Below are 23,150 nucleotides of genomic sequence, written 5' to 3'. Positions count from 1 at the left end.
AAACACTTAATACCTAAGTCACAACCTGCAGTAGACATCCTCCTGTCTTGATAGATTTAAAATATGAGAAGAGCGCCAGCTCCAGGGATCCGTGAAAGTCTGTTTTGTCTGTTTTATCTGAGCCCACTGATTTTAGGTCACATCAATCCACAGGGTACAGAATGTTTGCTTTTAAAACCTGCATGCAAGTAAAGACCCCTCCAAACTCCCCACAGGAGATGCATCACAGTCTTTTCTCTCAGTGGATAATCTGATGGGTGCATGGAGCCCTAATTAGCATAATTCCATAAATGATTTATCTTATTTGTCAGATGTGAGAAGGCTTGAGTTACTGTCACAAACAGGATTTCATAATATTATCGGCATGCAGCTGCATTCTCTGAAGACAGCCTGTTAATCCACTTTAGTAGCTTTATGTGTAATGACAACGCCCCTCACGGGGCCGTTCACAAACACGGGGCTGGACTGCGTTTAGAGCCTCCCCTTCATAATGCATAGCATGTTTATCTCTCTTATTACTGTCTATCTCTCACTCAACCTGTCTCACTCCCTCTGTCTACCTCTCTCTCTCTGTCTGTCTGTCTCTCACTCTATAGGACTACAGTATGACATTAATCATTTAGTCCACTATAACTCATGTTTGACAGGAACATCCATACACTACATGGCAGGATGCTGCTGTCACATGACTTTGTCCCTCATAGTACAGTGAAGGTCATCGTGTCTGGGCTGTCTTTTCTCTTTTGCTGTCTCTGTTTACCTGTATTTCTTCCTCAGCCTTGTTTACAGTAAAAGTCACTGATGCATAGTAGGGTATTTAATGGGAAATGAGGCTTTACAAATGATTTTCATTCATTACAGATCAGGTCTGGGTTTTCGCAGATGACAAGATTTCCTTTACCTGCAGTCTTTCTTGCTTATTCATTTTTAGAAATATCTTTTTCCTCTTGCCGGCCGGTGGGTTGTATTATGAGACAGTGATTTCAGAAATTTCAGTTCAAGTGCATTCCAAAAGCAAATCCATTTTAGTTAGACTACAGAATGAGTATAATGATATGATTCTTGTCCTGATTCTAATCCTAAACCTGTTTGTCATTATGATTTTGATTCTAATCTGAATTCTAAATCCTGTAAATTATTAATCTGTGTGTGAACGGACCACTCGTGAGATTTTAATGATTTACCCAGTGATAACTGTAGCAACGTGTTGGTGTCGACTGCAAACAAGAAACATGGATGCCAACACAAACCATTTGATTTTTGACTATTACCAAAGTAATATGAGCAACTGGAGATCATCTTTCAGATTAGTGCTGCGTTTTGTTGAAACCAAATTTAGCTGGAGTGTGTATGTAGCCATTCTCATTCTTTTTCTGTTACTTATCCTAAATCTGATTCTTATTCTAATCCAAATTATTGTTTTCATTCTGGTACTCATACTGATTCTGATACTTAGGGTCCTATTTTAAGAGCTAAGTCTAGGCGCAAGTGGGTTGGCGAAATTGCACGTGCAAAGTGCTTATGGGCTGGGTCAAGTGCAATTTAATTCGGAGGTTCTTCTCTGGTTATTGCACCATCTGCGTCCTTTTATATAGTCCATTTCATGTCAAGCAACATCTATATGAATTAAGACAGCCCATTCATTAAAATCTGGTTGTGGAAATGGGCTGTATCTCCTGCTCTGTTTGTCGTCTGCGCTGCTCCGGGCCAGAGTGTATGTGCTGTATGTTTTCTATCAACCTCTGTGGGACTGTTGGTTCTCGTCCTGCTCACCATGTCTCACCTGCTTGAAATATGCTTTGCATCTCTCCCATTGTTCACTGTTTTGTAATGCTTCTCTGTTTAATGTTTTATGTTTTATTTCTGTACAGCGTCTTTGAGCTTTGGAAAGGCGCAATACAAAATAAACATATTATAATTAGAATTATTATTATTATTAATCACATGGCTCTTCTGACACACAAATAATGGATAGTATTAAAAGTGATCGATAGCTTTTTGATTTTATCTGCTGTTGGAATCCCCAAACTGCAAATGAGATAAGACATGCTTCTCAAACGTCTTAGCGCAATGACCTATTTCTCAGGAAAATAGCAAATTGCTCTTTGCGCCACTTCATTAACATACAATACATCCACAGTTTGTACGCACACACCCACAGATAGCACAAGACACTCCCACCTGTGCCCACTTTCATGAAAATTGGATAAAACGTAGCACATGGTCATTGTGCTTAGCACCTCGCCTGGCGCGGTCACGAAAATAGAGCCCTTATTCTGTTTCTAATTTTGATTCTTATTCTAATTCTCGTACTCTTTCTGTTTCTTATCTTGATTCTCATTCTGATTCTTTTTCTCTTTTGGTTTCTAATCCTGATTCTGATTCTCATTATAATCCAAATTCTTATTTTGATTTTCATTCTGGTTTGAACCATGATTCTGATACTCATTCCATTTCTAATCCTGATATTGATTCTTATTCTGTTTCTAAAGGGGCCATTTACACCGAATTCACTTTTGCACCGGTCTGCACTGTTTTTCACTGTTTTTTTCTGTAAACATATGCTAAATGGAAATATTTGAACATTATGAAGCATCTCCCACAAGAGCGGCCCCTTTTTTTTACACGTTGAATCAAATTAACCTTGTGCGACTGCGACTCCATGTCCACATGCGTGGACGTTGTATTATGACTTCGCTATACACGGCGCATAATATTAATGAATAAAAACTGACTGAATACTGTTCACAAGACTCTAGACTGTCATTAAAGAGTTAAACCTCAGCCACACTGAGTCACGTGATACAACAGCATGCCGTCGATTTACATGAAGCGCTCCTACGGACGCAGTGCCAACAAAAGTGCCTCTGGTAAGAAATCTCTTTACGTTTTTTCATTGAAACCTGTTTGGTCGTAAAGAGGAAAGTCTCTAGTTTTGTTTGATATGCTGGTTTAAAAATATCTGTTCATTTTTCGCATGACAACGCATTGATAATCATGATGACCACATATGTGGAAATTCGCACCACATTTCCTCAAAGATTTCCTCTTTTTTTTTTTTTTTTTTTTTTTTTGGCTTGTTTATTAGGTGCTACTAGTTACAAATCAAAAAGGGAAATGGAAAATGCATACAGCAGTCACGCCCGGGTCTCAGGAGGTTAAAAGAACTTAAACTTTTAAAAACTTGTCTTTATACACCTGCATTCTACTCCATTATTTGAGCTGCGTCAAACTTGTTTTAATGCAAGAATGAGTTTGGACTGAACAGCCCCAATTAATTTTTTTATTCTTATTTTGGTTCTCATTCTGATTGTGATTCTAATTCTGATTTAGGATGAAGTGGATGAGTTGCGGGCAGAGATGGAGGAGATCAGGGACAGTTACCTGGAGGAGGAGGTGTACCAGCTTCAGGAACTACGCAGGGAACTGGACCGATCCAACAAGAACTGCCGGATCCTTCAGTACCGCCTGCGCAAAGCTGAACAGAAGAGTCTGCGTGTAGCTAAGACCGGACATGTCGACGGAGAGCTGCTACGCAATCTGGAGCAGGACCTCAAGGTATGTGTAAACATTTTGAGGGTGTGAGATTTGGGTCTGGACTATTTGTTTGTACAACCGATGAAAGACCGGGGAGTGTTCAGGAATCCTGTTTGAAAGCAGTCTTGTTGCAATTTTGTTTGGTGACGCTAGTTATTTAAGCATATAATATTTTGCTAATGCAATAAACAGGTTTGTCCCGTCACATACAGGTAGCCAAGGACGTATCTGTGCGTCTACACAATGAACTGGAAATGGTGGAAGACAAGCGAACGCGAGCAGAGGATGAGAACGAACTGCTCAGGCAAAAGATCATCGAGGTGGAGATCTCCAAACAAGCCCTACAGAATGAACTCGACAGAGCCAAAGAGGTATACTATGACATGTCTGCTTGTATTTGACTTGATGTTTGATGATTTTACTTTTTTTTAGGCGGTCATAACATGATTTGAAAGACATAGCCTATAATATTATTATTATTATTCACAATATATGAAGTTGGAGACACTGTGTATTTTACTTTGCATGCCCTAGCTTCAATTGAAAAAACGTAATTATCAGAGGAACACAGAGGAATTAAAAAAACTATCAGCAACTATCGGTTTCATTCATTTCACATGCAAATTAGCTTTATTGCAAACTCTTTGTTGTTGCCAGTAGCGGCAAATTGTCCGTTGTTGCCAAAGGTTTGCTGCGGGTTCACCACAATCAGTGAAGAGCTGCAAAGCTCTGGCAAATATTTGCAGCAAATCGCAAGCTCGTTTGCATGTGAAAATGAGTGGCAAATTTGCTGCAAGTTTGCCAGAACTCTAGATTTTTCATAAGGGCCATCACCAATGCTCTTCACAGAAAACAGTTTCAACCAAGGGCGTAATTTGGCTTGAATATTGGGGGGAAGCATCGACACGTTTCCATTGATCATGGTATAAATATTGGGGGGGGTTGTACCTGCCAGTTTTGATGATTGGGCCGGGTTACCTCCCCCCCATCCCCCCCGGAAACTACGCCCCTGGTTTCAACTCATCCCTCAGCTTGTAAAAACACACAAAAAATGTGTACTAATTTATCCTTAATTGGCGAAAACGTTTTTTTAGTTCGCTGTTTCGAAAATGCTAAAACCTAAAAATTAAGATGAAATGCACTGACGTTTTTGTTCTGCTAAGCTGTACGTATGGTGATATTTCTCCTGTTTGCACACATTCCTGGAATTCTTGACTTAGGAGATTTCGGCTAGACTCAAAGAGTGTTTGTGATGGCCCTTATAAAAAATCTAGAGTTCTGGCAAACTTGCAGCAAATTTGCCACTCATTTTCACATGCAAACGAGCTTGCGATTTGCCGTAAATATTTGCCAGAAGTTTGTAGCTCTTCACTGGTTGTGGTGAACATGCAGCGAACCTTTGGCAACAATGGACAATTTGCCGCTACTGGCAACCATTTCTGTGGCAAACCTGTGGCAACAACGAAGAGTTTGCCGCAAAGATAATTTGCATGTGAAATGAATGAAGAACTTTTGTACTCTCTCGTGTATTCAAGGTGCAAGGAAACTATTTTAATACCTTTTGCTTGATGGTTACACCAAATTACATTTTAAAAGGGGGCCTGGGTAGCTCAGTGGTAAAAGACGCTGGGTACCACCCCTGGAGTAGGCTAGTTCGCTAGTTTGAATCCCAGGGTGTGCTGAGTGGATTCCAGCCAGGTCTCCTAAGCAACCAAATTGGCCCAACTGCTAGGAAGGGTAGAGTCACATGGGTTAACCTCCTCGTGGTCGCTATAATGTGGTTCGTTCTCGATGGGGCGCATGGTGAGTTGAGCTTGCTATGTCTCCACACATGCTATGTCTCCGTGGCAATGCGCTCAACAAGCCACGTGATAAGTTGCGCGGGTTGATGGTCTCAGATGCGGAGGCAGCTGGGATTGAGGCGAATCACTACGCAACCACGAGGACTTAAAAGCGCACTGGGATTCCAAATTGAGTGAAAAAGAGGAAAAAATCCTAAAAAAATTAATCAAAAAATTACATTTTAAAAGTCATTAAATAAAAAATTTTGTCGGAAATTCTAGAAATGTTTTTGAAACATAAAAACTTGAACTCAGAGATTACATGTCTACAAACTTAACATGTTTTAAACTAGATTTTTCAAATATTTCAGATATTTATCACCTCGGACAACCTTATTTGTCAATGACCCATATATCGTACTGTATTAGCGGAACCCCATTCTGCCTCCCCCAACACTTCACAGAGAGAGAATTCACTAAATAGGTCAATGAGATCCCCATTTTTATATCTGTTCCCTGCACCAGCCAGCAAAGACATGTGTGAGTGTGTCTAGATGCTGTATCTCCCTCAGCAGTGATGAGGTCTTTGATTTATTAAAGGGACAGTTCACCCAAAAATGAATTACTCACCCTCATGTCGTTCCAAACAAGCAATGTTCGTGAGACCAAACCGCTCTATCAGACTGCAAACTGAAAGCGCAATCTGGACGGTGGCATACCTCATTAGCAACACTACAACACGCAGAATGACTGAACTGTTTACGAAAACCTCCATAAGCTGCTGCCATAATCACAGCCTGACAGATATAATGCCATATGAGAGCCTCCTTTTCTCGCTCGGTCTCTGACAGCAGGTTTCATAACAGGCAGCTCAGTTGGATTAATTCTGGATCGGGTGCCAATCCCTCGGCATGAATCAGAGTAGACACGAAAAAGGCTGAACACAAGTGATAGCACAGAGACAATAATACCAACTAGATTTGCATTCCCTGAAGGAAATAGCAGTTATTGCAAGGCAGAAAAACAATAGTGTTTAAGTATTAAGCATTAGTTCTGCATAAATAAAATGCTGCATCAAAGTTGCTTTGACATTGTCTTGACACTCAACATGCATGACAGCTCCGTTGCAGTGTAAAGGCGCCTATATGGTTAAATAGATCAGTCAACATGAACACAGTTCATGTGCAGTTGCAAATTTACCTACAAACAGTATGTACAATCGTTCGTGTAGAGGCATTTCCTAAGAACATGTCATGTGTTTTTTGTTTTTGTTTAATTAGTCTACAAAAGGAATCAAATCTAATTAAATACTCTCAAGAACCCATTCAATCATGTGCCATCTGCAGCGAAAGCCACCAACACGTCTGCCCATAGTAAGATATGCCTATCATCATTCTTTTGTCTATATTCTGCCCATTAACACTCTTTTATACACCCATATTTGCAGTAGTATCAGTGTCATCATAAATGTTATCGGTAGGGCTGCCCCTGACCAAAGATTTTCCTAGTCGACTAGTTGTTGTTAGTTTAAGCCATTAGTCGACTAGTTGTCGCACTTTATGATATTAATTTAATTACTTAACTATATATATTTTGGGGGGGCTTCAGAAAAAGGGCTAAGAATGTTATAAGGAACATTGCTAACACTGTTCTACATTACAGAGAAATACTAAACCGTATTAATGAGTCTTTAAAATATACATTTTACAAGCCCATGCACGAAGCGAGCCGCAGCGACACCGGCAAAAGCGGTAATGATTCTGAATGTGCTGGAAAAAGCAGCAAGGAGACTGACTGAAAATTGTGTTAATTTATAGAGAGAAATGTACATTAAGTTAAACATGCAGTAAGCGAGGTACTAATTTAGCTTCCCCACTCCCCATGAACACTTGGATAAGCCTAATAGCGCATATTTATCTAGGTTATCTAACGTTAGAGCGAGCGGCCATGCTAAGTGGCTAATGTTAGGCTGCTTACATTTTTCAAATGAAAAGCCATGTTTTAGGTCGATGAATGATAGGCGAACATTTGCCTGCAGAGTTTGTATGTCACCTTCTTGGGGTCATTCTTTACCCTCTCGAAATTATCCCACACTTTGGATTTCCTGCCCGGGATAATTAATTAGCGCATGGACCAGCCGTGTAAATGATCATGTCTGTCTGAAACTGACTGCGTGACTTCGCCATTTCCAGTGGAGTTTTTTTTTTTTTCCGCGACCAACCGACCAATCAAAACTTGGTCGACCAAGACTCTTCTCATTGACTAACGGTTGGTCGACTATTAGGGGGCAGCCCTAGTAATCGATGAATATTATGGCCACGTAAAACGTGTTAGCACATTAGTGTCATGAATTCAGAATGTAAACAAGACAAATGAAACACTGTCTACTGCATATATATTACTTTAAATCATCATAGAGTAGTTAAAACAGCTTCTTTTACTGATCTAGGATGAAGTCTATTCATAGAATGAGGCATGACGTCTTTGAAAACACGTTTTAATGTCGTATTAGTTGATGTTTTACATGTAGTCTTGAGCGTCCTCATATTTAAATGTACCTCTAAGCGCCTCCCACAAGGCGTAGTGGGTGTATGAATGTTTGCAAACAGTATGTCGTTGCTTAGCTGTTTCGAACCTCCTTTTACCTCTGAACGAAGAACGAAGAAGAACTTCTCCTTAAGTGTGCTGGTGCCTTTAAAATCTAAAAAATGAATAGCACACCTTAAAATGAATGGGTTATTCCATGTCCAATCGACCAAATTTCCCAGCGAAATATTTAATTTTGTAACTACTTTTTCTGAAGAAAGATAATCATAAATGATGATAAAAGCCAAAGTATTACATGCCATGGATCAATATTTAATAAGTCATCCATTGTTTTGTGGGGGTGGTGGGTGGGGGGGACAAAATAACAATTTCACCTCCATGATTTTGGAGCAAAACTACAGGTAAAAAAAATTACTTTAGAGAGCTGTAAGCATCCTTATTTTATTTTTACACAGAGTTTTGTAGGTCTATTACTAAAATCAGCTGACTTCAGCACCCCTTGTTGCATTATATGCCAGTGTCCAAAAATGGGATAAAACACTTTTTTATGTTGTTTCTCCAAAGTTGGAGTGCCTATAACTCCAGAAGTATCTTAATACCCTTTTAGATTATAATTCAGGACAAACTTTGCTTTTTGTGTCTTAATTTTTAAGGCCCTATATGGTAAAATCCCAGAGACACTTGGCTCTCAATGTGGTCCATTTGTAAATTGTTACATTTTACCCATATTCAATGGTCGAAAAACAAATGTTGGTCACATGGTATGAAGCTAGTTTTTCTTCTCCAACAAAACAAAGGTCAGAAGTACAATAGAAATGTACTTTTATTTATTTACATAAAAACAGTAATGTCAAAATGTCGATTTTTGAGGTAATGACACTAAACAAAGTTTGAATAGAGCAGTACAGGTTCAATTAATAGCAGAAATATTTGGAAACAAGGAATTACCTAAAGAGGTAAATAAAGAGCAGAAACAGAATATTATAAAGCGCTAAAATATACAGTTACACTCTACTGAACACTGATGACATTGAATGTAGTATTTTTAGCAGCAGAATCGCTCGTTCAGTGCCAGATCAGTACTGAGATACTCAGGACAGAAACAGCATTCGGTCTGCCCAGTTGAATGACATTCTATTTAACATGTTTATTTCCCATGTGAATGAAAACTCAAGATCTAAAAGGCATGTGGGTGTACCACAGTCAAAAATAAAGCTCCTTCAGTGGCTCTTACATTCAGAAATAAACCCTTATCATTAGGGGTGTGAATCTTTGGGTTGAAAGTGAATTCACGATTCATAGGTTTTCGATTCGATTATTTATTTATTTATTTTTTTGCAAATTCAGATTGATTTAATTTGATACACATTGCATTTCTATTTGATTCGATTCAATTAACAGTTCAATTTACAATTTGATTTTGATTTTTTTCAAATGCATATTTAGGACTTCCTCTAATGTTTATTAGGCAAGAAAAAGAAAGACAAACTACTCAAGATTGTTTACTGCACCAAAAGTAACTTAAACAAATCTACACATTAAATACAATATATGCACGTATAAGCTACTTGGAAAAATACAAAAATTGCAATCTGCTGATAAAATATTTCAGAGCTGAACACAACTAGGAAAGGATTCCATATTCCTTCATATTTCTATTACGTACTTCCATGATTTTTTATAACTGTATTAATTTGCATGACTTTTCCAGGACAGGAAAACTGTTTCCATGACCGTGGGAACCCTGAATCAGTAAATTAATTCAAATATTACATTAAAGTAACATAATTTGACTATATTCCTAAAGGCCTCATATGCAAATAATGAAAAAAGAAAAGCAATATCAAATAGATGACTTCAGCTTTAATGTTTTGTGCACGCCAAGTCCCCAACTAAACAATGATAGTTAAATAGCACCATTTTATCTTATAGAGAATAACAACTAAGTTTCCTCGCAATGACAGCATTTATTTCAGTAGTGGCCACACAATGACTTGCGGCTGTATCAATGGTTTATTCTATTTGAAGTATTTAAAACCGATTATTGACCAACACTAATGATTTTCGATGAAAAAATCATATTTTTAGATCAATGCATATGAATTAATAGTTCGTCAGGAATAGCAAACGATACATCGAGAACGCAATGAATCGTTACACCCCTACTAATCATATCAAGAAACATTTCTGGCTGTATACGTTTGTTGAGTTGCTATTTAGTACTTTGGTTAAAAAAAGTTCTTAATATACACTTACTAAGAACTTTAAGTACACCTGTACACCTACTTATTCATGCGACTATCTAATCGGCCAGTCATGTGGCAGCAGTGCATAAAATCATGCAGATTCGGGTCAGGAGCTTCAGTTAATGTCCACATCAACCATCAGAATGGGGAAAAAATTTTATCAACCGTGGCATGATTGTTGGTGCCAGATGGGCTGGTTTGAGTATTTCTGTAACTGCTGATCTCCTGGGATTTTCACACACAACTGTCTCTAAAAAAAAGGCTAGTGCATCCCTGATAGCAGAACGCAGGTGTCTCGAGACATGTTTTTTAAACTTTGAAGTTGACACAACGTCTAAAAAAAGTGGAGACCCAGCGTGAGATGCTGAAAAAACAGGGAGACATTTGAAGGTGACTATAATCATAAAGTCTGATCCACATTGCAGCTTATTTTTCACCAAGAACCGCCCACTCAGACAAGAAGTTGCTATTTGGCAGCCAGGTAAAGTGACTAATCCCAGTTCATTTTGTTTTTACGTGCCGTCTAGGGGCGAGTTTAGGGCTGTATTTTGCTTAATACCTCACAACATGACTCAAACTGTGCTAAACGCATGTGAAAGAGAGAAACAAATAATCAATCAGTTGGTTCAGTTTCATAGTCCAAGTTTACATGCACTTAAGAAAGCAGGTGTGACAAGGAGGGCGGGGCCAGGCCGGATGCGGCAGTTCGGGAGAGAGAGAGCCAAACGCAGCTGCCGTGTGTGCGTTTGCGTTTTGTGTCTTTTTGTTTAAGTTTTCATTAAAATATTACTTTGGTGCTTCGTCTGGTTCCCGTCTCCTCCTTGCTCACTATAACCCTGTTTCATTGGTTCCGAAACCTGGGGAGGAGGAGGGATGTGCAGTCGTGGAGTCCTCGCCACTGCCATCCGTCCAACGGAGCAGCCGCGGCCATCCGCTGGGGGACTGAGGAGTCACTGCCGGCCACCTGGACGCGGAGGAACGGCCGCTGTCTACAAGGGGAAGAGGGGCTCACTGCCAGCTGCCTAGAGCGGTGGAGCCGCTGCCAGGGGCGGAGGGGCTCGCTACCGGCTGCCAGAACGCGCAGGGGCATTCCATCTGCCAGGGGTCGGAGGACTCACTCCGGTCCACCTGGAGAGGAGCAGCTGTCGTCCACCAGAGGGTGGAGGACTGGTCGAGGACCAGGTAACAGCGTTTCTGCACACGTGAGTGCACACGGCTGGCCCCCAATCGGGCTAATCGGCCGAGAAGAGGGATAAAGCCAAGCCGGATGCGGCAGTTCGGGAGAGAGAGAGCCACACGCAGCTGCCATGTGTGCATTTGTGTGTTGTGTCTTTTTAAGTTTTCATTAAAATTTTACTTTGATGCTTCGTCCGGTTCCCGCCTCCTCCTTGCTCACTATAACCCTGCTACAGCGGGTTATTCCAGGGTTTCTGCAGAAAGTGGTGTTCTGAAGCATCATGTAAACAAGAATGCCGATATCCTTACAACGTTAAAGGGATTAAGAGAAAACGGTTTAACACACCTAGGTTTCTCCCAGGGAAAACTGCTTTTGTGGCCATGTAATCACATAAGCAGCGTTCTAACTGGTTTTTGAAGAGTGCGCATGTGCGTGGAACAAATGTCATAGGATAGAGCCCAACAACAAATCAACAAAACGTTTCTGGGAGTACAGTGGGAAAAGCACATACACTTTAAACTATACCCATTTATAAACACAACTGTAAAATACTGATGGTCCCTCACGTTCACATATATGAGCTTGTACATTGAGGGAATCCGAGTGTTGGGAAACCCCACTATTGAAGCGCAAATCCTCTGCATATCGCAATGGAAACTTAAGGAAACAAACAGTAACAACAACACTGGAATATCTCGAAATAAAGCGAAGCAACAGAGAATAAAATAGTGAAGTCTTCCTCGGATACCATATTTGTTATTTACACAAGCGTCACGGCGGAATTACATTGCTGTGGAGAAAGCTGCTTATTGACCGAGCCGCATGTATATGGTAGTAAAGAGTATACTGCTTAATCATTGTTTGTAAACCGGAACGCTGCTTTCTCACAATAACCTGCTTTCTGGTGTCCATTTAAATGTAGTCAATGAACCCATTTACATGCACACCAATACGCTGATTACTCTAAAATCAGCTTATTTAAAAAAAAAAAAAAAATCAATTTTCTCCCTAATTTGGAATGCCCAATTCCCAATGCGCTCTAAGTCCTCGTGGTGGCGTAGTGACTCGCCTCAATCCGGGTGGCGGAGGACAAATCTCAGTTGCCTCCGCATCTGAGACCATCAATCCATGCGTCTTATCACGTGGCTTGTTGAGTGCATTACCGTGGAGACGTAGCGCGTGTGGAGGCCCATGCTATTCTCCGTGGCATCCACGCACAACTCACCACGTGCCCCACCAAGAGCGAGAACCACACGATATAGCGACCACGAGGAGGTGTGACTCTACCCTCCCTAGCAACCGGGCCAATTTGGTTGCTTAGGAGACCTGGCTGGAGTCACTCAGCACGCCCTGGATTCGAACTCGCAACTCCAGGGGTAATAGTCAGCATCAATACTCGCTGATCTACCCAGGCCCCCTAAAATCAGCTTATTTTAAAAATCTGACAAGGCAAGAAATCCACATTTACATGACATATTAAATAATTGCATTATTCTCTACTTTTGACGTCAAACCGTGAAATGGCATGCGCAATTTCAAAATGAGCATAAAAATAGTTGGATGGAAACCCACCTATTGTCTCTTGTGGCTCTGATCGCACAGAGGAACGTCAGTCTCAGAGTTTGCGCTTATTCAGGCGACCTGCTTCTTCATTACTGAGCTGTATGACATGATATGAATGCACAAATAAATGAATAATAAAAAATAAAAAATAAAAAAATATCAATACAGGGAAGTAAAGCACTGATAAAACATCGTGAGATAAAGTGGTTGTTTCGGCACAGCACTAAGCACTTTTATCTGACTTAGTTAATACCATAACAAAATAGACCCAGGTGACGGAAACTCAAACCTATAATTTTAAAGACTTAATCAAGAAAGCAAAGTGGAATATAGTTGACTTGCTACTAAGCATGTAAAGTGTGTTGAACATGACAGTGTGCAAGATTCAGCACGGTTCTCCGTTTCATCCACGTGTTCTGTACGGGGCTGAGATGAGAGTGAATAGAGGGATGGAAAATTAAGGGTATCATGTGTGGAAAAGTGGACCAGACACTTTCTGGGGCAAAACCCAAGAGAGATACGCTATAGTTCACACTGCGCTAACACTCATTTCAACACTTTCCTTTACCTCGCTCAATCTATCTGTGCATTTTTGTGCATGTATACAAGTGTGTTTAGCTTTCCTAAAAACATCCAATATATAAAAATTACTACTATACATTGCACCATAGAAATAAAACTAAACATATCCAAATTTATATCCACAATAAATGAGTCAGCACACAGATTTGCTCAAAATTCCGATGTTCCAAGGAATGTTTTACACAGCAGCACATCACAAGACTTTCCATTGTGATCCTCAGCTATTAAAATAACAAGATAAAAACATACACACATACAGTATATCTCACACATACATCAGAATCTCATAGTTTACAGCTTGATTCGAAATAATGTCTCTGAGGATTTAGTCTATGGAGGGCCAAACATCTCAAAATTAAATCATTTATAAATTGTTAAATAAAATATTAAAAGTATTAAATCATCAAATTAGTTACTAAATCGCAAAAAAAATAAATAAATAATAATAATATAAAAATAATAATAAATGTGTTCCATGTAATTTATTTTTTACTAGCATCAGTTTTTAACTTGCCATCAGCTTTGGGTTAGTTTTTGCTCTTTTCATTTTTTAAATTTGACTCAGTAAGGGTCCATTCACACAAAACATGTTGTTAAAAAAGCTAGACGCAGCACTACAAATGCAAATGTCTGCAAGTTGTTTTAACTTGACACGACGTCTTAAAAACACAGGCCTCAGCATGAGATGACGTCACAACGAACATCAAAGACGTTAGTATAGTGTATGTTTGCGTCGAAACATCAACTCCAAAACGGTGCAGATGCACACAAAAAATGTCTCCTGTGTGAACGGCCCCTAGAAATGTATTATTAATTAATTATGAAATTACTTTTCAATGAAAAGACATAAAGCTTCTGTTAAATCAACCTAAAGCTAATGGTATATTAAAAATGGATGGATTTAATGATTTAATAGTCCATAAAACTAAACTATGTATTTAACAATTTATTTAAATATTAAACTATTTAATTTGACAAATTTGGCTAAACTTTATCAGTAAAGACACTTCTCTGCTTCTTTTTTTCCTCTGACATGTGTAGGCTTTCCCATGGGTAATGCCAAGATCATGATAAAATGTATACCTTTAATGCACGGTATGCCGCTTTGGATAAAAGTGTCTGCCAAATGCATAAATGTAAAAAAATAAATAAAAATGCTTTAAATATGCCAACAAATATAAGAAATGGAAAACAAAGACAGCTGCAAAACTCAGTACTCAGTATCTGACCTATTGCTAAACTACAGACACACACATCTCCCATGCTGCACCAGAGCACTGACATACATCTTCAGATGCTTCTACATGATTAGCTTATGATTAACCACCTGACCCATACCTGCCAACTCCTCACTATCCGATTATCATGCATCAACTCTGATGCATTTATGCTCTGGCAAGCAGAATGCATCGGGTAACCAGCTTCAAAGTGAATTTAAAGTTAATGTATTCATTTATAGCTCAAACTTCAAAGCAACTCTGAGCGGACTAATAAGGGGCAATACTAACCACTGGGCTATCCGGATTTAAGTGCCTTATAAAGCAAACATGATGAAGCAATATTTTGATCACAACAATTCTCAAGTTTGTGGGTCATTCCTTTCTGTTAGGAGCCCAGATCCTTAAAGGAATATTCCAGGTAATTTATAACTTACTGTTCAAGCAGTGACACACATTCGCACATCAAAACACAACCGAGCCGAACCTGCAATGACTGGCAACTCATTTGGTTTGGGAGAAACATTTGATAAAGGGATAGTTTACCCAAAAGTTACAATTCTGTCATCGTTTTCTCACCCTCGTGTTCCAAACCCGTATGACTTTCTTCTGTGGAGCACAAAAGATTTGGAGTGTGTGTTTGTATGTGCGTTTTCAAGGTGGGTGAGTTTGTAGTATGTGAAGTATTGTTTTATATCAGTGTTTATTTTTCTGAAGGACAGTTTATATAATCCACCCTGCTTTGCTCGGAAGGGAAAAAAAAGACCCACACACTAACTGGATTAAAGCTCTGTGAGCCTGTTTAATCCCAATCTACACAGATAAGAGTGTGCTCAATATCAATATTCAAGCAGCCATTTTTAAAACTTTCTGTTTTTGTATGAGGCGGTTTTTACTGCGAGTCTTCCCTTAAAAAGTACTGAGGTGGTACCATGGGACAGTCATGGTGTTAGATGGTAATATCATGGTACTTTCATATTTACCATGGTACTGAGTGATTACCATGTTCACATACCAAAGTACTTGCAAGGTACTTCAAAGAATACTATGGTATTACCATGGCACATGTCCAAAAAATACTGTACTTTTTGGTACTTTGGTATTGTTAGTGGCTTTCCCTTTGCCAAGAAAATTCCTAACAAGAGAGGCAATTTACCCTTTAAGTATCTTTACATTAGATGTTACTTGTTACAAGGGTAGTCTGGTTCCAAACGAATGAATCTTATAAGACTTTTCTTTTGAGTCTACAGTGTGACACACAGAGCAGTGTAGCCCAATTCTGAATGAATGACTCTTATGAGCTGGTTCTTTTGAATCAACAGTGCGAAAAATAACGCTTACATTGTAGTCCGATTCTGAACGAATGACTCTTATGAGCCGGTTCTTTTGAATCAACAGTGCGAAAAATAACGCTTACATTGTAGTCCGATTCTGAACAAATTACTCTTATCAGCCAATTCTTTTGAATCTAGGTGTAAAACACACAGTAGTGTAGTCAGATTCTGAGCAAATGACTCTTATGAGCTGGTTCTTTTGAATCTACAGCTCGAAACAAACAGTATGACCAGTGTATTCCAATTCCTGAACAAATGACTCATATGAGTTGGTTCTTTTGAATCAACAGTGTGAAACAAACAGCGCTTACAGTGTAGTGCGATTCCAAACGAATGACTCTTATGAGCCGGTCCTTTTGAATCAACAGTGTGAAACAAACAGCGCTTACAGTGTAGTGCGATTCCGAATGAATGACTCTTATGAGCCGGTTCTTTTGAATCAACAGTGCGAAAAATAATGCTTACATTGTAGTCCGATTCCGAACAAATTACTCTTATCAGCCAATTCTTTTGAATCTAGTTGTAAAACACACAGCAGTGTAGTCAGATTCCGAGCAAATGACTCTTATGAGCTGGTTCTTTTGAATCAGCAGTGTGAAACAAACAGTGCTTCAAGTGTTGTCCGATTCCGAATGAATGACTCTTATGAACCGGTTCTTTTGAATCTACAGTGCAAAACATACAGTGCAACCAGTGTAGTACGATTCAGAACAAATTACCTAGAAGTTATGAGTTCTGTCATGTCTAACTCAATTAAACAAGAAATGTTACCATGTTATGTAATGTTCTAGTGGGATTTAGTAAAACATTAATGCAAATTAATAAATTAAATGTTTTAGCACATTTTTAGTTTGTTTACGATTTCTATTTAATATAGAGTTACAGTTACAGACACTCTTTTTGCAAGAACTGTGTAACAGTTCGGGAAAGATGGATGCAGGAACTGGAGGAACAAACAAGACTTGAATTAACACAAACGCTGAACTGAAAACATAATGACACTCTCTGGTGTCCCCGGCTCTTCCCTTATCTCCCTCCCGCTGATTAGGCAACTCAGCGCCGAGCGTCCATCCTGACGGCCCGGCCATGCCCTCCTCCTCGTCACACTCTTCCACTGCTCGATTCAGGCTGGGGCACCATCCAGACTGGCTTACTCCCCCATCCCCCCATCTGTGGAGGGTAGACGCCACCCGATGGTTCTGCTGCCTCCTAAGAATCAGAGAGAGACGAGGAGAGGGAGGGGGAGATAGAAAGAGCTAACGGGAGAGAGAGAGAGAAGAGAGAGAGAGAAAAGAAAACACTTTTCTTCGGCTCCCGCGGGCACTCTGCCCACCCGGTCCTCAGCCGCTGATCCACCCCCTGGCGGACGGCAGCGGTTCTTCCGCCTCCCGGTGGATGCCAGCGGGTTCTCCATCCCCTGGCGGACGGCAACGGCTCCTCCTCCTCCTGGCGGACAGTAGCAGTGAGTTCTCCCAGACAGCATGCCCTTCCTCCTTTCCTGGGTTTCGGCACCAGTGTAACAGTTCGGGAAAGGAGGATGCGGGAACCGGAGTAACAAACAACAAGACTTTAAATAACACAAATGCTGAACTGAAAACATAATGACACATTGACGAGCACACACACACAGAGCGGCCGCGTGCATCTCTCTATCCCTCTCTGGCGTCCTCGGCTCTCTGGCGTCCTCGGCTCTTCCCTTATCTCCCTCCCGCTGATTAGGCAACTCAGTGCCGGGCGTGCATCCTCACGGCGGGCCATGCCCTCCTCCTCGTCACAAACTGTATTAAATTTATCACTGATTTGCTATATCTGCTCTGTTTAAATCTGAAGTTAGTTCATAATTTGGCAAGAGACTGCTGAGGGCAGTAAGTGCACAAAAAAATTGCATTTATTTCCAAATATTTCTTCCTCAAACGTAAGAATCGTTAATGGAACCGTTTAAGAATCTGAGGCCGCATCCACACTATTACGTTTTTCATTTGAAATCGAAAGCTGAGCACTTCGAAAAAGTTCTCCATTACCGCACACTTTGGAAAACAATGACTTTAAGAAACTGAAAACGGAGTTATCAAACTAAAACTGATTAGTGTGGATGTGGCCTGAATCGATAAGTGGCACTGGAATTTTTTATTAGTGATTTTAGAAGGAAACGTCTCCCAATTGAACCAAAAGATCCAGAGTCAATTTCAAATTCAAATTCTCAAATCTATCCTTGTGAAAGCACAAAATAATTGAATTCATCATAAACGAATGAGTGTCCTAGTTAGGGAAAAGGGTTTTGGAATATTCTCCGCCGTTAATCTTCAATGCTCTTGAGTTGCTTATCAAAGTGTTGCTGTGGGCTCATTAATTAAATTCTGTCTCTAATTTTAAAGATGCTCCACAAGTTCTGTTCTGATGTTGGCTCTTAGCATTAGCACTTACAAAAATAAAGGGATATGTGCACTCGTTTTATGGGCTGTGGGAAAACAGAGGTTATATTGAGACTGTGTGATATTTATTTAGCTAGAGAAACAGTTTGTGTGACTGACTCTCAACAGGCCTTCATCACTTTCTCTGACTGCATACTGCTCAGTATATACTATATACTGCCTACTGTATATTTGTAAATGTGAAATAGTGAGCATTCTGCAACAATAAATGTTTCTTACAGGTGTATGCTGTATTGTCACATGACCTCATTACAGTACAGAATAATTCACAAGCAGAGAATGTAGAAATAGAAGGTCAGGTTGAGTGCATTGCATTATGGGAAACAGTTCTGCGTTTAGTGTGTTCGTTTGTATACTGCAAATCCTTCCAAATTTTGTTTTCTTTCGTGCTTCTTTTTTTCCTTCTTTCTTTCCCTCTTTCTTTTTCATTTTCTTTTTTCTTTCCTTCCTTCCTCTCTTCTTTATTTCTTTCTTCCATTCTTTTTTCACTCCTTCCTTCCTTCATTTCAGTCTTTCCTTTCTTCCTTCCATTTTCTTTCTTTCCTTTCGTATTTTGTTTTCTTCCATCCTTCTTTCTCTCCTTCCTTCTTTCCTTCCTTCCATATTTAGTTTTCTTCTGTGCTTCTTTATTTCATTTCTTAATTCTTTCTTTCTTTCTTTTTCACTCCTTCCTTCATTTCAGTCTTTCCTTCCATATTTAGTTTTCTTCTGTGCTTCTTTATTTAATTTCTTCTTTCTTTCTTCTTTCCTTCTTCCCTTCTTTCCTTTTTCAGTCCTCTCTTTCTTCCATCCATTTTCTTTCCTCCTTTACACTTTTTTCTTTCATTCCTTCCTTTTCTCCTTATTTTCTCAGTTCCTTTTTTCCTTATTTTTTTCCTACCTTCTTTCCATCTTCATTCCTACCTTCCTTCTTTTTTCAGTCTTTCCTTCCTTTTCCTTTCTTTGCTTTCATATGTCCGTTCGTTCCTTCCTTCCTTCATTTCTTCCTTTCTTTTTTCTCCCTCTTTCCTTTCTTCCCTCATTCTTTTTTCTCTTTCTTTATTTTCTTCTTTCTTCCCTTATTTCCTTCCTTCTTTTCTCATTTTCCTTTCTTCTTGTTTCTTTTGTCCTCTGTTCTGAGCTACATCAGTGAGAGAAAAACATTTGAAACAGAGAGTATTTCCTCCGTGGAAAAAAAAACAGTGTAAAGGAGACTTAATGCTGTAAACATGATTACAGGTTCAGCCCTTCCTCCCCGAGTGCATAAAGCTGCTTCATTTTATTTGGCACAGAAAGAAAGAGAGAACATTACAACATTTACATTGTAGCTGTTTGAGTCATAGGCCTGTGGATTGGTAGGTTGGTTTGAATGGATTTTAGAGTTTGTAATCTTTCATCAATATATAATGTGCTAAGAGCTGTTTAACAGTGTTTTTATTTACCAATGGTCACTATTTAGGGCCAGTGTTTATCCACAGCTGATTACAAGCACCTGCTCCATGCCACAAAAACATAATATGAAGGGAAAACTACTGATCTGTCCCCTTGAGATGTCCAGTTAAGCCATGCATTGTCACTTTAAGAGCTGGTTAGAGAGCCGCCATCTGGTCAAATAGACTAGTAGGCGTAGCGAACAGGATGCTGTCCACCTGGACCACTGAGTCTCAGACAACCTGTAAAGTCCTTCATCTTGACAGGGTTATTAAGTAGACTGGGGTTGAGGGATAACAAGTTTTGTACACCCTTTAAGGAATAGTTCACCCAATAATTAAAATTCTGTCTTTTACTTATGACTTCCTTTCTTTTGTGGAACACACCATTCAGTTGATGATTTTAAATGATGGTATTTTTAGGCTGGGTGAACTATTCCTTTAATGACCTAAAACAAATTTTAGTTTTTAATTTTTTAGAAATGTAGCCTAGAAATGATGAGTATGCATAAGTGTTATGTATATTATTATTATATACACATTTATGTATGTTTCCTAAGCTTCTATCAACCATTCAACCAGCTAACTAGATTCCCAGAAGCGGCTCTTTGTCCAGACATTAGCTGAGGGTACACAGAGGTAATCTTGCCCACTGTTAGCACCCGCACAGACGGCTTTGAATGCATGCCCCGCCCTCTTATTAACAGATCACAATAGGGAACCCACTGACCTAGCAGGACAAGTGTGTGTGTGTGTGAGGAATTGTCTTTGAGTGCAAAGACAGGCCTCTCATTAACCAGCTGGATGCATGTAAATTCTCCCTCACACTCAGACACACACACACACACTATTCTGGCCTGGGGGCAGCATGAGAGAGTTTTGGGGACCATCTGGGGACGACATTACACACAGGGTCCCTTGACTTCTCCCGATGGGAAACCAGACAGAGATTAACAGCTTAGAGGATTCTCTGACAGTCTCCTGACAACAGCAGACATGTCTTATCATCATATACTGTATACAGTATAGTGCTAATGGAATCAGAGCAGTTACCGAGAACCAGTGACCAATATGTTCGGGATGGTATTGTAGTAGTAGTAGTAAGTGTAAATGTGAAATAGTATGCAGTATGAAACGATAAGTGTCAATCAGTAGTATACTACTCTGTTGACATATGAACTTGTCACATGACCACACGAGCGCTGTCCAGTTATCATGGTTATTTTGTATTTTAAACTTTTTACCTATTTATTTGCAGTCCGATTAAAATATTGCTATAAAATAAAATGTCTCAGTTTGGCAAATGTAAGTTGGACATCTGGGTCTTCCATGCATACAGAAAATGTTCATACTGTGCACTACTGCATACTACATTTCTAGTAGTAGTAGTAGTAGTAGTAGTAGTAGTACAGCAGTAAGTAATTCCAAACATATCCCAAGTTTTATGCTCAGGCAGGTTATTATTAGTTATTGATCTCTCTCAGAACCCTTAGCAAGGCTTCAAGATGCTCATATTGTTTAGTGAGAGGTCAATATATATGTCCATGATGTGTGATGAATACTTAAGGACAGGTGCATTGAAGATTGAAAAAACAGAATATATTTTTTCTTTATTCTGTCTTTGAGAGTGGTTTGATCTATCCATTGTTTAAGTATAATGACAATTTTCACTGAGTTTGCAATGCATTCTGTATGGAAGTCCGTTTTTGCCATATAAAAAAAAAAAAAAAAAAGAAAAGAAATACAGCACTTAAGTCATTATTTTGAGATATTATTTCATTATTTTAAATTAGCATTACATTATTTTAAGATCTCTTTTTTTTTTATTTTTTAGATATTATCTCATTATTTTGAGTTAGTATCTCATAATTAGAGTTAGGAGTTACATTATTTTGATATCTCATTATTGTGAGATTACCTCATTATTTTGAGTTAGCACCATATTATTTTGAGAGATTATCTCATTTTTAGATATCTCATTGTTTTGAGTTAGTATCTAATTATTTTGATATTAGCATTACATTATTTTGAGATCTCATTATTTTGAGTATCTCGTTTTTAGATAGTATCTCATTATTTTGAGTTAGTATCTCATTATTTTGAGATTATCATTATTTTGAGTTAGCACCACATTATTTTGAGATATCTCATTATTTTGAGTTAGTATCTAATTATTTTTATATTAGCATTACATTATTTTGAGATCTCATTATTTTGAGTATCTCATTTTTTTTACATATTATCTCATTATTTTGAGTTAGTATCTCATTATTCTGATATTATCTAATTATTTAAATTAGTATTACATTATTTTGAGATCTCATTATTTTGAGTATCTCGTTTTTTAGATAGTATCTCATTATTTTGAGTTAGTATCATTATTTTGAGATGATCTCATTTTTGAGATGGTATCTCATTTTGAGATAGTATCATTATTTTGAGATTACTCCCAATAACATGCTATCTCAATAAATAATGTGTGTGCTTGATTTTTTATTTATTAAACATAGCAGGAACCACCTTCCGTAATTTTGGAATTGCCTTATCTACAAAGAATAAATGTGATGCTGCCTCAAAAACGAGGTACCTTAGAAGGCAGCATAATTTTGTGCCTATGATGTCTCACTGGGTTTCGAATAAGACTGTTGTCTCACACCACCAATATTTCAAAGAAACCTAAGAGAGTTTGTTCAAAAACAAATCAGCTTCCTTTAAGAAACACATTACAAGCCTCAATCTAATTGTTTAGATGCGTACATTTGGGCATTTATCTCAACAGGGTATCTTGTTTGAAATGTTCTGCAGCCATTAGCAGATAATTACCGCTCTGTTTATCAGACACTAGACTACAGTTAGAAGCTATTACACACGCATGTGGCTCACAGGAATCAAACAATAGGAATCTTCTCATCCCAAAGTCTTATGGGTTTATTATATCATAATCTCATTTAAATAAAAGCAACCCATCTTAGATATTATCTGTTATTGTTCTGTGTTTTGAATTAGGGCTGTTGGACTGTTGAATTTCAGTTGTATATGTTTTTCAACTAATCTTTTAAGTAAATATATTGTGACTTTGGTGACTTTTTTCCATGCATATTTTCATAGTCGTTCATGAAAATGTAGGTCTAATAACTTTCTCAGACTCTGAAACAACTCTTCTTTTATGCTGGTGTCATCAAGTTTCATTTGCAAATACATTGTGGAATTTATTGAATGTTCAGTTAATATTGTGTAAAAGCAGTCACATTTAATATGAGCAATTGTGTATGTCTCATTTGCGATCCTTAAATTATTCTATGTAAATATCAGTATTATATCAGTC

The 23,150-nt window shown here is 38.7% G+C and overlaps 1 protein-coding gene across 8 annotated transcripts in view; it reads left to right on the top strand.

Annotated features, from left to right (window-relative positions):
• Positions 1-23,150, top strand: part of LOC127442512 (microtubule cross-linking factor 1) — an 80,923-nt gene that overhangs the window by 7,305 nt on the left and 50,468 nt on the right. For all 8 annotated transcript variants that reach the window (XR_007897490.1, XM_051700613.1, XM_051700612.1 and 5 more), the window contains exons 2-3: positions 3,334-3,558; positions 3,750-3,908. Coding sequence is in view for 7 of the 8 variants with exons in the window: in XM_051700613.1 (XP_051556573.1) it covers positions 3,334-3,558; positions 3,750-3,908 (384 nt within the window). In the remaining variant the exon portion in view is untranslated. The remainder of the gene's footprint in view (positions 1-3,333; positions 3,559-3,749; positions 3,909-23,150) is intronic.

This window comes from Myxocyprinus asiaticus, chromosome 6 (genome assembly GCF_019703515.2).
Source record: "Myxocyprinus asiaticus isolate MX2 ecotype Aquarium Trade chromosome 6, UBuf_Myxa_2, whole genome shotgun sequence".
Taxonomy (NCBI): Eukaryota; Metazoa; Chordata; class Actinopteri; order Cypriniformes; family Catostomidae; genus Myxocyprinus; species Myxocyprinus asiaticus.
The sequence above is the reverse complement of the archived record's forward strand: the minus strand, read 5'-3'. Positions and strand labels throughout refer to the sequence as shown.